Source organism: Alnus glutinosa, chromosome 1 (assembly GCF_958979055.1).
Source record: "Alnus glutinosa chromosome 1, dhAlnGlut1.1, whole genome shotgun sequence".
Lineage (NCBI taxonomy): Eukaryota > Viridiplantae > Streptophyta > Magnoliopsida > Fagales > Betulaceae > Alnus > Alnus glutinosa.
The window spans coordinates 43,990,866-44,004,522 of record NC_084886.1 but is presented as its reverse complement, the minus strand read 5'-3'; the positions used below and the strand labels follow the sequence as shown (position 1 = coordinate 44,004,522).

At 33.8% G+C, this 13,657-nt stretch overlaps 1 protein-coding gene across 3 annotated transcripts; it reads right to left on the bottom strand.

Moving 5' to 3' along the window:
• Positions 1 to 182: 182 nt before the first annotated feature.
• LOC133851302 (probable sugar phosphate/phosphate translocator At3g17430) lies at positions 183 to 5,590 on the bottom strand. Of its 3 annotated transcripts, none has more exons than XM_062287665.1 (10): positions 5,262 to 5,590; positions 5,037 to 5,135; positions 4,859 to 4,966; positions 4,236 to 4,267; positions 4,056 to 4,106; positions 2,599 to 2,660; positions 2,244 to 2,505; positions 1,463 to 1,728; positions 1,278 to 1,372; positions 183 to 580 (listed from the first exon to the last, which is right to left on the bottom strand). In XM_062287665.1, the coding sequence occupies exons 2-10, from the start codon at positions 5,118 to 5,120 to the stop codon at positions 398 to 400; spliced, it is 1,143 nt and encodes a 380-aa protein (XP_062143649.1). In that variant the 5' UTR covers positions 5,121 to 5,135; positions 5,262 to 5,590; the 3' UTR covers positions 183 to 397. The 3 variants fall into 3 exon arrangements, with proteins under 3 accessions (XP_062143649.1, XP_062143640.1, XP_062143633.1); XM_062287656.1 differs by having other exon boundaries at positions 5,037 to 5,130; XM_062287649.1 differs by having other exon boundaries at positions 5,037 to 5,196; positions 5,358 to 5,590.
• Between the last annotated feature and the right edge of the window lie 8,067 nt (positions 5,591 to 13,657).

Genomic DNA, 13,657 nt, shown 5'->3' with positions numbered 1-13,657 from the left:
GAGAGTACCATTCAAAGGGGTAATGGCATCGAAGATCTGGTTGAGAATGAATGCTACTTTCATCTTCTTTCCTTTTCTAAGGACCTTCCTCATGCATGAAAAGGTTTTCCTAATCCTTATTTTCTGAGGAATCCTTCCCCGATGATTGTGAATGCTTGGGGTTTTAAGGGGAGATACAAAAATTTGTTACCAAAATCAAAGAGCCTTGATTATATTATGGTCAATTCGTCCATTACCGAACTCAAAGATTGGCAAATCAACAAACAATACACATGCTACAAATGAATTGCCTTTGCTCTCAATATGTAAATCTATTGCCTGGAAAGAATGGAGGAGTAGGTGCACTTGAACTGGTTTCATCTACTTGTTTCTCTAACATCAACCTACATTTAGGCTGTCACGAATCACGCACGATTTGTGTACGCCCGATATGAGATAATCTTGATGTTGAAAGCAGAGGTGCTTCTTCATCAACATTCGAATCGGAGGCAGCACCATTCCCTCCACTGCTTCCCCTGCTGCTATCACTGATATTACTAGGCACAAATATGTCAGATGACTTCTTCTCCAACTTCCAATCCTGTATTAACCAATATGAAAAACACAGCTGTTAGAGGGTTGATATCATTTAACATTATAATCTGTAGATAGCATCTCAAAATGGTGACAATTAACAGGAAAAAAAAGAATAATAATTATCCATATAGTATAAGGCTATTGCTACATATCGTTAAGTAACCAGCTAGAAATCCCAAATGCATTATTAAGATTGAGCATACATTATATACATACTTTGTGGCAAATTACATCATTGATTCACTGATTAGCAGTTCAGAATCGAGGATTAGGTTTAAGTGTTTAACCGGGATTGAACATAATCAATATCCTTTGGTTGGCATAGCATTCTTGAACAGAAGTCTACTACAGAGAGAGATTTCAGTGTTTTCCAGCCAATAAAGCGTCAATACAGCTTAAGGAGAGTCAATATAAACCAAGCTGCTAATTTGAATTTTTGAATAACATTTTCCAATCACAAGATTCATATTCCTATAGACTGACATTCTTACAAGTTGGCTTCATGAATGAATTATACGAGCTCACCAAGCATATTAAATTAAACACATCAGACTTCATTGTTTCAAGCACGTGATAATTCTATGAACATTTCAATGCATTGTCATTGAGAAAGCAAAGTTTATGGTATAGGATAAACTTTGATGAAAGAACAAATTATATTCATAAACATTAATATATCAAGGATAATCCATGAGATTGACCTTTGTCATTCTTTCAGGAAGACCTTCAACAGATTGTTGAGATGCTCGAACATCCTTGACCTTTATGTAATTGTACATGACAACACCACATAGTGCTGCAGAGTACAAAAGAATTTTAATGAGTTTTAAAAGTAGAAAATGTGTCTGCGATTGAAAGCTTGCACTTCATATGAGTGGAGATTTACCAATTGCATAGCCAATTATATTCAGCCCTGTTATTGTGGACTCTGGAAATATGACAGTTGAAAGGGCTATCAATATCCAGTCTTTCAGAACACCAGCTACCCGAATGGTAACTGCTCCTGTTCTGCCAATTACTAAGAAAATGGAGAAGTTCAGGGCCAAAGCACAAAGAGCATTGGAGAAAAAGATCCAGAAGTTAAACTGATTCTGTGAAACTTGCATCCCAGGCTTCTCCAGTAAACACCAAGGCACAAACAAAAACATAAAACTGCAAATAACAAAGTATCAACAAGTGAGAAGCTCATGCAATAGTATTCACCGTCTGTTCTTTTCACTTTACCATCATTGGAAGGCTTTAAAAAAACCATTTATGAAAAAGGAACAAATAAAGAAAGTCACATGGTCTCACAGATGTATCTTTTTTCTTCGTCTCTCTTTTTTTTTGTTTTTTTTTTCTTGTTAATGTCTTAGGGATGGATAATGTAAATAGCTACTAAAGACCAACACAATTGTTTGTCCACTAAAAAAGTATATTTCATGCAATATAAATTGCACTATTTAGAAATTATATGATTTCTGGACACAACAAATAAATAATGGATGTCAATCACCACATAACCAAAATCTCTATAAATCAAGTTACAATGTCCGATCAATATTAACCTATGGCTTAAAAGGTAATGCCTTTACTTATATTGTTCACCATCTATATATCATACAGGCAATCATAAAAATATGTTGCTTTCTAGAGAAAATAAACCCAGAAGCTTCAAAACAAAGTACCTGCACGGAGCTATGTAATATAAGCTGGTGATGGGATTTAGAGTCAGGCCCTTCTTTTGAAGAAGGACTTGTGTTAAGACAAGCCTAAGAGCTTCTGCAAAGATGCCTGTAACCTGGTATGCTGTACCAACTACATTAAAATGAATCTCCCCATACGAGGAAATGACAACTCCAACACTGACCAGCACCGTGTTCAAGAATATGTCACACCTTGGCTTGTCAGTGCCACACATGACAGCCATCATGAATGTTGCCACAGGCACTGAAACATCCAAATTCACATGTAAGTAGCCATTTAGTAGAGTCAAAGAACATTATCATGATAGTAAAACATATGCAGTTTCTCCACACATACTTAAGGCTTTGAGCATCTGGATGAAGGCCACAGAAATGTGCAAGTAAGCAGTGTTACCAAACCTGTCATGAGAAGAGGAGAAAAAAAAAAGTCGAACACATTTTTTTTTTATGAAGAGGAACCCCTCCAACACACATCATTCCTCTAAAAACCTTAAGACCATTTATGAAGACCTGACTACTGGTAATAAGGCATAACTGTCCGAACCCCAGATAAGGTAGTGATGGACCTTATAGCACCAAAGTTATCTTCTGAAACACAACCATACCGAAAAGGCTTTTTTTAAATAAAAATTAAAAACAGGAAATTTGCTCTCTATGAAAGAATCATTGAGGAAAGCTTCAGAACAGAAGAGCAATTGCGAATTACGAGCAACTACAGAAACACAAAGGAAAGAAAGAAAGAAAGAAAAAAGTATTAATCTTCAAAATCATTTATGACTTGACAAAGATTCAGCAATACTTTTTTTTGGAAAGTAACAAAGATTCAGCAATACTGCGCATAACAAACCAAATTGATGATAATCCAGCCTCAACAAGCAAGCAAATTATAATTTATTTAGAGAACCTTAAGACTATCTTGCTTGATGACAGTAAAGCTCCCGCTCACTAGAGGGCATAGTGAACTACAAACATTCAATATAGCTCCAAATTTTCATGGGAATAGGTAAGATTTGCTGGGTTTAGACACATTTAGAAATGTAGCGCTAACAAGTAAGCGTGGTCGCAAGCTCTAGCTCAGCCAAATCAAAATAAACTATGCTTGCTTAGATAGGCTACACACTCAGATCAAACTTCAGTGGTTCAGTTCACTTGATCTAGATCCAAGCTCAACCAAGACAAACTGAACAACATAACACGCGACTCAGGGAGTTGCATCTGCAATGAAACTGTGACTCAAAATAATCATGAATGTAATGGATTCACACAAGGTCCAATCTGCTATTATCTCCACATTCATTAGTATCAAGGCAGAGGCCATTTTACAATTTTAGCTTAGCTTCAAAACCTAAAAGTGAAGCAATATCAATTTATAAAACCTCAAAGTCCAAAGCTGCTTCAATACCTGAAAAAGCTGAAAGAATACCTATGTACGAAAAAAAAAAAAAAAAAAAAAACCAAAGCTTCATGGTATAAGCTATCACCCAATACTTTTGGTAAAATCCACAGCAGAGAATGTAAGCAGGCATTCCAGTTTTGGTCATAGAACATCAATAAAAACTATCTGAAGTATCATATACATATTGTTGAGAGACCTTAAACTGCTTATAGTTGTACGTATATTCACAAAAACCAATTTCAAACATCAGATCTAACAAGAAAATTCAAGGATTTCCCCCCTGATAGTGAACACAGACAAAATAAATACATGATATACATATTCATGCCTCCTCAATGATAGAATCACCAAGTCACATGCCAAGCAAGAGGTCCGCTCTGTTAGATTTTAGTGCTTACCAAAGACTTGATGCAAAGAAGGCACTTATTGGTATCACACATGTTGCATATCTGTCCACCCAAACAAAAAATTAGGAAGAGAAACTGGACAAATGAAGCAGAGAAAAAGAATTATAACAACAGAAAAGGAACGCCGGGGGCGGGGGGGCGTGGGAGGAAGTTGAGAAACTATACACTTACATTTCAAATGTCATTTTGACAGGAGTTACAACCTGCACATTCAAAATAATCTAACTATATCAATTTGAAAACTTAAAAGGAAAACATTAAAAGAAAGAAAAGAAGAAAAAACCCAACGGACCCAACCCCCCACCTAAAAAAAAAGGCCGGAAAATATCATTTTATAGATTTGAACTCCACATTTCATTCATGCATAAGAATGCTAACGTACAGAAGACCACCATAAGTATTGGAATCATGCATTTCGCAGCATAGGTGACAAGTCATATGTGTACAAATTATAGCTTCATGGTATGAGCGACAAGAAAAGTAACTCGGAGAACAAATATACCACAGAAAAGAAGAACAATTAAGGACCTCAAAATTGCTCTTTTAGAACCACAACATACAATGTTGGGAACATTGTCATAGGCCACGCCTTTACACCCATGGTCTCCATTCAGTCTCACAATTTGAGGCTCTATAAGTTTCTAAAAATGGGAACAACTAACACCGCCCAAAACATGCTTAACTGTGGCAGCTGACTGATACTTGTAGCTACTTGTGCCTAGCATCACGTGAAGTAAGAAAGCACATCTAACATCAACAATGTCATACTCCCAGCATGAGAAGAAACCCATTACCTTGAAAACGCGAACAAGCAAAAACGCCACGGCTCCGGAAAACCCCATGTGGATCATTGTGAGCGTTATAGGAAACGGAAAGTCGAAGTATTTCGGAGACAGAACCCACTGCAGCCAACAAATCATTCACATAAACACACGCACAAACACAAACGGTAGCGAAATAGAAATTCAGTACCTTGTTGTACAATATGACCCCGGAGGAAAGCAAAATGTAGATTAGCAGGTACAGGTAAGTCAAAACGAGCGTTTTGTTAATCATTTTCTTCTTCCTTTCCTTGCACAACAAAATCAAACGAGCTATCAAATCCCTATAGCATCTTCGCCACAAACGAGACCTGAAAGAAGACGAATTGTTGAAAAAGAATGAATCGAAGAGATAACAAAGATGGGATTCACATACAATGCTGTGCGTTGCGGATAACGGCGAGAGCAAATAAAGCAAGCAAAAGAGAAAAGTCGCCGATCTGAAACGAAATCAGAAAACAGAGTCACACACCGTCTGATCTCAGAGATCCCGGTGATTGAGAAGCTGAGGAGTCTTCGGGGAAGAAGAAGAAGAAGAAACGAATAACGAACGAGGCGCGTGGTGTGGGACAGCGTGGAAATCAGTACAAAGAAGATGTGGATTGTACAAGGCTTTAAAGCGTGTGAGTGAGCGCGTGAGCCTTCGTCTTCCGTTTAGCTCTTACCATTGAAGAGAAAAGACACCGTCTCTGTTGGTTTGTGGCTTTGTCTTCGCGCAGCGAATACATCACGTTTTCCGAGTGTGATTATTATTATTATTATTATTATTTTACTTTTTAAGTAACGTTATTTAGGTTAGTTTGTAATTTTAAAAATTGTGATTTAAATAATAATTTTAAAATATGCGATTTCAAAAAATGATTTTTCAAAACGCAGTTAAGCGTTTGACAGAATCGCAGTTTAGCCTTTAAAATTCTATGTTTTCGAAAAAGCATCATCTTACTTGCGATTTGAAAAAGCAGATTTTTTGCATTTTTAAAAACGCAGTTCCTAAACGATTTATATTCTGCGATTTGGTTTAAAATCGCATTTATTGTCTACGAAATTGCAATCTCAAATACATAGTAGATTCTTATACGATTGTCATACAATTGGATGACGACGTGACGTGACGTGATGTATAACTAATCTGATTGACTTTACTGCCATGTCATCCAGTTGTATAACAGTCGTAAATGAGTCTAGTAAATAAAACTAGTCTATTATATTATACATTTTTATCATACAATTATCTCACAATGTTGATGTATCAGTCTTAACTATTATTTCAATTTTTATTTTTTAAGAATGGTTACTTATTCAAGAGTTAGTTGGGACTGTCACTTCAGCATTGTGAAATAGTTATGGAATAAAAATACAGTTTCAACATTACTCTTTCTATAAATATCTTATTTGAAGAATTCAAAAAACACAAGTCTCTTACAAAACTGTCACGACAATGTGTGATATTTTTTAATATTTAATTTTTTTATATAGTGCCACGTGTTAACCTCTAAGGTTGACACATGGTGAGTCGTTAGTTTTTAGACGAAAAACTTTATTGAAGTACTAATTTAGTCATTTTCCAAAATTGAAGTATAATCTGTGATGCGAATTGAAACTCAAAAGCTAAAAAATAAAGTTTTCAAAACTCAAAGACCAGAGGTGTATTTAACCCTATTTATTATGTTAATTACTAAATAATTTAATTTACTAATTTAATTTTGTTGCTTTATTTTTACTCCCATTATGCCACATGACACTAATATGGACTAGCACACAAATTTATAAGGTAAAACATTTGTTTATTTTTTTTATTACTAGATTCCTTCTTCCAAAATACATAGAAAAATTAATTTTTATACACATAAATAACTTAGTTGATTTTTACTTTCACAGAAAAACAAGTCTCTTACACGGGAAATTATTTGGTGGGGACGAAAATCCGTCCCCCACCCTCACCTTTTGTGTTTTTAAATCAAAAAAATAATAATAAAAACGTGTCTTCTGGTATCACATCAGATAACACTTTTTTATATTTTTTTAATTTTATATTTAAAATGAGGGGTTATCAGCTCTCCTCTTACACATTATAAATTAACTTTATTTGATAACACTTTTTTTTTTCCCTTTTTTTTATCAAAACAAAATTATTTACAAACAATTAAAAAAACACAAAACACAAGAGAGAGAAGCTCCCGACTTTCTAGAGAGAGAGAGGCGTCTTTGGCTGTTTTGTGGTGGGGGAGGGGGGCTTCACGCCTCCCTCCTCCTTTGGTTTCTTTGGTTTTTTGAGTGTTTGTTTAGTCTCCCACCCTTTAGGGGTGTGGAAGTTTTGTCTCCTCGGTGTTGATCCGGTGGAGTTTATTTGCTTTGTCTAGTTTTAGTTTTGTGGTGGCAAGAGAGTTCTCTGTGGAGGATGTCGGAGGGGCGTGGTTGATCTCGGTGTGTTCGACGGCGGAGTTTCTGTGGCTTGCGTTTCTCATGGTCGGATTTTGGTGGCTAGATCTACGTTTCTCCGTCGTCTTCTGGTGAACACGCGCCTTCTAGCCTTTTTCGCTGTCAGTCTCCGGTGCTTCTGCCGCTCTTCACGGCCGCGGGGTTTCTCGGTGGTCGGAGCGTGGGCTTCACGCGCCAGTGCTTTCTTTCTGATTTGGGCGCGCGCGGGGCTTCAATCCGTGTGATTTTTCGGCGTGTATGGTGGGGCTAGTGGTGACCGGAGGTTTTCGGTGTTTGGGGGTTGAGGGGATGCTCTGGCGCCGGCGCGTGTGTTACACGCGCCGCCACTGACGGTGGCTCTCCCGGAAGACAGATTCCCCATTGAGCTCTCCTGTGTTTTAATTTAATTTAGTTGTGGGTTTCTCTGACAGTTTGCATTGTGCGTGTACTAATTCAATCATTGGCTTTTGCCCAGTTTGTGTGACCGACTCCTTGTTCAAGTAAAGGTGTATATCAACGCAGAGGCACCATTCTGTTGGTTGAATTTTTTTAGTTTGCAACTGTCTGTATTTATTTGAGTCTGACTCAAATTGTTTGTACACCTAGGGTGGATGAGTGCTGAAATGTTTGTATTCTGAAATGTTTGTTGTAATGGTTGATTATATCAATGAAAGTTCAACTTTCCCTCCCAAAAAAAAAAAAAAAAAAACACAAAACACTCTATATGAGCTTCAATTTTATGTTACTTCATAACACTTTTTTAAATAAAAAACACCGTTGAAAAAGCATTAACAAATGGAACCATTTGTAATAAACTGTTTCATAATATCAATTATTACTCAATTGCATTATAAATTCTAGGGTTAAATACATATTTGTCCCCTGTGCTTTACGACCTTTATTTTTTGTTCACTCAGTTTCACTTTTTATCAAATTTGGTACATGTGGTATATGAAAAGAAGGAAATAGTACTTCCGTTTGATTTCCTGTCCAAAACTAACGTTCACCCACGTCATTGGGTATCTAAAAATTTGAAGCCTAGAACCCAATTCTTTACACATCGTTTCCAATAACATTCAGACAACAACATGACAGAAAATGCCGTGGGTGGACGTTAGTTTTGGATGGAAAATCAGACGGAGGTACCATTTTCGTCTTTTCATATACCACAGGTACCAAATTTGATAAAAAGTGAAACTAAAGGGGCAAAATATAAAGGTTGTAAAGCACGGTGGACAAATATGTATTTAACCCTAAATTCTAATCATAAACAAATAAAAATAATAATAATAATGGTAAATTCAATTGGTATGGATAATGGATATAATTTATATAACTAAGACATGAGTGGATACTTTAAGCTGAAAAGGATTTGACGTTGAAATGAGCCCCAATCCAAAGGTGTAGGCCGCCCTCTTAAGAATTGGGCTATTTCTTAGCTACTCAACACATAACAATTGGACTACTTCTCAATCGGTGGGCTGCTTTCATGCATGCCATCAACAGCTACTTCATAACAATAAATGAAATCCCACCAAAATACAAGAGAGACAAAACTTGAAGCCACCAAAGAAATTTTGACCGTATCGAGAGGTATTATAACTTTTATTATAAATTAAGAGAATAAGACTAATGAAGACCATTAGGGCTACGTCTTTACTAACGAAGTATATTAAAATTGTATTACAATGAGTGATATTTATAGAGAGATTAAGGAGTAGTGATATTTATAGAGAGATTAAGGAGTGGTGAATAAGAAAACCTGAAAATCAATTATAGTCCTACAAGGAAACTAAATAAAAAGCTTAATATAGAGAATGTTCTAACATGTGGATTGTTACGTGACAGTTTACATGGTACATTTCACATTTACAAACTGATATGTAAGGACGAAGCCATAAATTTTTTTTATCGAAATGGGCCAAAAAAACATGAATGAAAAATGTAAAGATATGTGCCAAAACATGAACAAGAAATATATTAGGAAATAATATTAAATTAATATATAAAAAAAAAAAAAGTTTTCATTTAGTGTTAACAAAAATAAACAAAAGAAAAGAAACAACATAATTGTTTCTTAATATATTTCAATTTTCAATTCAAACATTTATCAAAATGGAACCCGTCGTTCTTTTGTATCTCAAAAATCATCTACGATTGAATCTACACTCAATTTTGCAGCAATTTTTCTTTCGATGTATGACATCAAATAATCAATAAAAAAATCATCTTCAATTTTGTTATGAAGCTTAATTTTGATAATAGTCATGACTGAAAATGCTCGCTTTGTAGTTGCTGTATAAAGAGGAAAAGTAGGCATACGTTGATGCCTTTGCAATGTTAAAAGTTCTTTTAAGTTGCTCCTAGATGCTACTACTCATGCTTGATTTTTTTTAATGACATATTTGACTTGTTGCTCATGATAGATTTTGGCTGTTTAATATTTAGATATAAAATTATTTTTATTATAATAGGACTAGTGGCCTAACCCTTCTTTTCGGGCAAGGCCAACCTTAATTATTTTGGTCCAAAATATATAAAATTATCTATTTATATACTATAATTAAAAAATAAAATATCAAATGAGGGGGAGGGCCAGGGTCAAAACCTCCCCTCCCCTCCCCTCCCCTCCCTTCGTCTCTAGTGACGTAGTTATCAACAAAATCAAACGAGCTATCAAATCCCTAGAGCATCTTCACCACAAACGAGACTTGAAAGAAGATGAATTGTTGAAAAAGAATGAATCAAAGAGATAACAAAGATGGGATTCACATACAATGTTGTGCGTTGCGAATAACGGCGAGAGCAAATAAAAATACAGTTTCTAACATTACTCTTTCTATAAATATCTTATTTGAAGAATTCAAAAAACACAAGTCTCTTACCAAACTATCACGACAATGTGTGATATTTTTTAATTTTTTTAATATTTAATTTTTTTATATAGTGTCACGTGTTAACTTCTAAGGTTGACACGTGGCGAGCCGTTAGTTTTTAGACGGAAAACTTTACTGAAGCACTAATTTTGTCATTTTCCAAAATTGAAATATCATCTGTGATGCGAATTAAAACTTATGGACTAAAAAATAAAGTTTTCAAAACTCAGGGACCAAAGGTGTGTTTAACCCTATTTATTATGTTAATTACAAAATAATTTAATTTACTTATTAAATTTTGTTGCTTTATTTTTACTCCCATTATGCCACATTACACTAATATGGACTAGCACACAAATTTATAAGGCAAAACATTTGTTTATTTTTTTTTATTACTAGATTCCTTCTTCCAAAAATACATAGAAAAATTAATTTTTATACACATAAATAACTTAGTTGATTTTTACATTCACAGAAAAACAAGTCTCTCTCACATTATAAATTAACTTTATTTGACAACAATTTTTTTTTTTTTTTCAAAACAAAAATATTAATAAACAATTAAAAAAACACAAAACACTCTATATGAGCTTCGATTTTATGTTACATCATAACACTTTTTTAAATAAAAAACACCGTTGAAAAAGCATTAACAAACGGAACCATTTGCAATAAACTGTTTCATAATATCAATAATTACTCAATTGCATTATAAATTCTAATGAGAAACAAATAAAAATAAAAATAATAATGATAAATTCAATTGGTATGGATAATGGATATAATTTATACAACTAAGACATGAGTGGATACTTTAAGCTGAAAAGGATTTGACGTTGAAATGAGCCCCAATCCAAAAGTGTAGGCCGCTAAGAATTGGGCCATTTCTTAGCTACTCAACACATGACAATTGGACTACTTCTCAATCGGTGGGCTGCTTTCATGCCATCAACAGCTACTTCATAACAATAAATCAAATCCCACCAAAATACAAGAGAGACAAAAGTTGAAGCCACCAAATAAATTTTGACGGTATCAAGAGGTACTACAGCTTTTATTATAAATTAAGAGAATGAGACTGACGAAGACCATTAGGGCTACGTCTTTACTAACGAAGTATATTAAAATTGCATTACAATGAGTGATATTTATAGATGGATTAAGGAGTGGTGAATAAGAAAACCTGACAATCAATTATAGTCGTATAAGGAAACTGAATAAAAAGCTTAATATAGAGAATGTTCTAACATGTGGATTGTTACGTGACAGTTTACATGGTACATTTCACATTTACAAACTGATATGCAAGGACGGAGTCATAAATTTTTTTATCGAAATGGGCCAAAAAAACATGAATGAAAAATGTAAAGATACGTGCCAAAACATGAACAAGAAATATATTAGGAAATAATATTAAATTAATAAAAAAAAAAAATAGTATCCATTTAGTGTTAACAAAAATAAACAAAAGAAAAGAAACAACATAATTGTTTCTTAATATATTTTAATTTTCAATTCAAACATTTATCAAAATGGAACCCGTCGTTCTTTTGTATCTCAAAAATCATCTATGATTGAATCTACACTAAATTTTGCAGCAATTTTTCTTTCGATGTATAACATCAAATACTCAATAAAAAAATCATCTTCAATTTTGTTATGAAGCTTAATTTTGATAATAGTCATGACTGAAAATGCTCGTTTTGTAGTTGCTGTATAAAGAGGAAAAGTAGGCATACGTTGATGCCTTTGCAATGTTAAAAATTCTTTTAAGTTGCTCCTAGATGCTACTACTCATGCTTGATTTTTTTTAATGACATATTTGACTTGTTGCTCATGATAGATTTTGGCTGTTTAATATTTAGGTATAAAATTATTTTTATTATAATAGGACTAGTGGCCTAACCCTTCTTTTCGGGCAAGGCCAACCTTAATTATTTTGGTCCAAAATATATAAAATTAGCTATTTATATACTATAATTAAAAAATAAAATCTCAAATGAGGGGGAGGGGGAGGGCCAGGGTCAAAACCTCCCCTTCCCTCCCCTCCCTTCGTCTCTAGTGACATAGCTATCAACAAAATCAAACGAGCTATCAAATCCCCAGAGCATCTTCGCCACAAACGAGACCTGAAAGAAGACGAATTGTTGAAAAAGAATGAATCGAAGAGATAACAAAGATGGGATTCACATACAATGCTGTGCGTTGCGGATAACGGCGAGAGCAAATAAAAATACAGTTTCTAACATTACTCTTTCTATAAATATCTTATTTGAAGAATTCAAAAAACACAAGTCTCTTACAAAACTGTCATGACAATGTGTGATATTTTTTTAATTTTTTTAATATTTAAATTTTTTATATGGTGTCACGTGTTAACTTCTAAGGTTGACACGTGGCGAGCCGTTAGTTTTTAGACGGAAAACTTTACTGAAGTACTAATTTGGTCATTTCCCAAAATTGAAATATCATCTGTGATGCGAATTAAAACTCAAGGACTAAAAAATAAAGATTTCAAAATTCAGGGACCAGAGGTGTGTTTAATCCTATTTATTATGTTAATTACTAAATAATTTAATTTACTTATTAAATTTTGTTGCTTTATTTTTACTCCCATTATGCCACATGACACTAATATGGACTAGCACACAAATTTATAAGGCAAAACATTTGTTTATTTATTTTTTATTACTAGATTCCTTCTTCCAAAAATACATAGAAAAATTAATTTTTATACACATAAATAACTTAGTTGATTTTTACATTCACAGAAAAACAAGTCTCTTTCACATTATAAATTAACTTTATTTGATAACACTTTTTTTTTTTTCAAAACAAAAATATTAATAAACAATTAAAAAAATACAAAACATTCTATATGAGCTTCGATTTTATGTTACGTCATAACATTTTTTTAAATAAAAAACACCGTTAAAAAAGCATTAACAAATGGAACCATTTGCAATAAACAGTTTCATAATATCAATAATTACTCAATTGCATTATAAATTCTAATCAGAAACAAATAAAAATAAAAATAATAATGATAAATTCAATTGGTATGGATATTGGATATAATTTATACAACTAAGACATGAGTGGATACTTTAAGCTGAAAAGGATTTGACGTTGAAATGAGCCCCAATCCAAAAGTGTAGGCCGCCCTCTTAAGAATTGGGCTATTTCTTAGCTACTCAACACATAACAATTGGACTACTTCTTAATCGGTGGGCTGCTTTCATGCATGCCATCAACAGCTACTTCATAACAATAAATCAAATCCCACCAAAATACAAGAGAGACAAAAGTTGAAGCCACCAAATAAAATTTGATGGCATCAAGAGGTACTATAGCTTTTATTATAAATTAAGAGAATGAGACCAAATAAAATTTGACGGTATCAAGAGGTACTACAGCTTTTATTATAAATTAAGAGAATGAGACTGACGAAGACCATTAAGGCTACGTCTTTACTAAC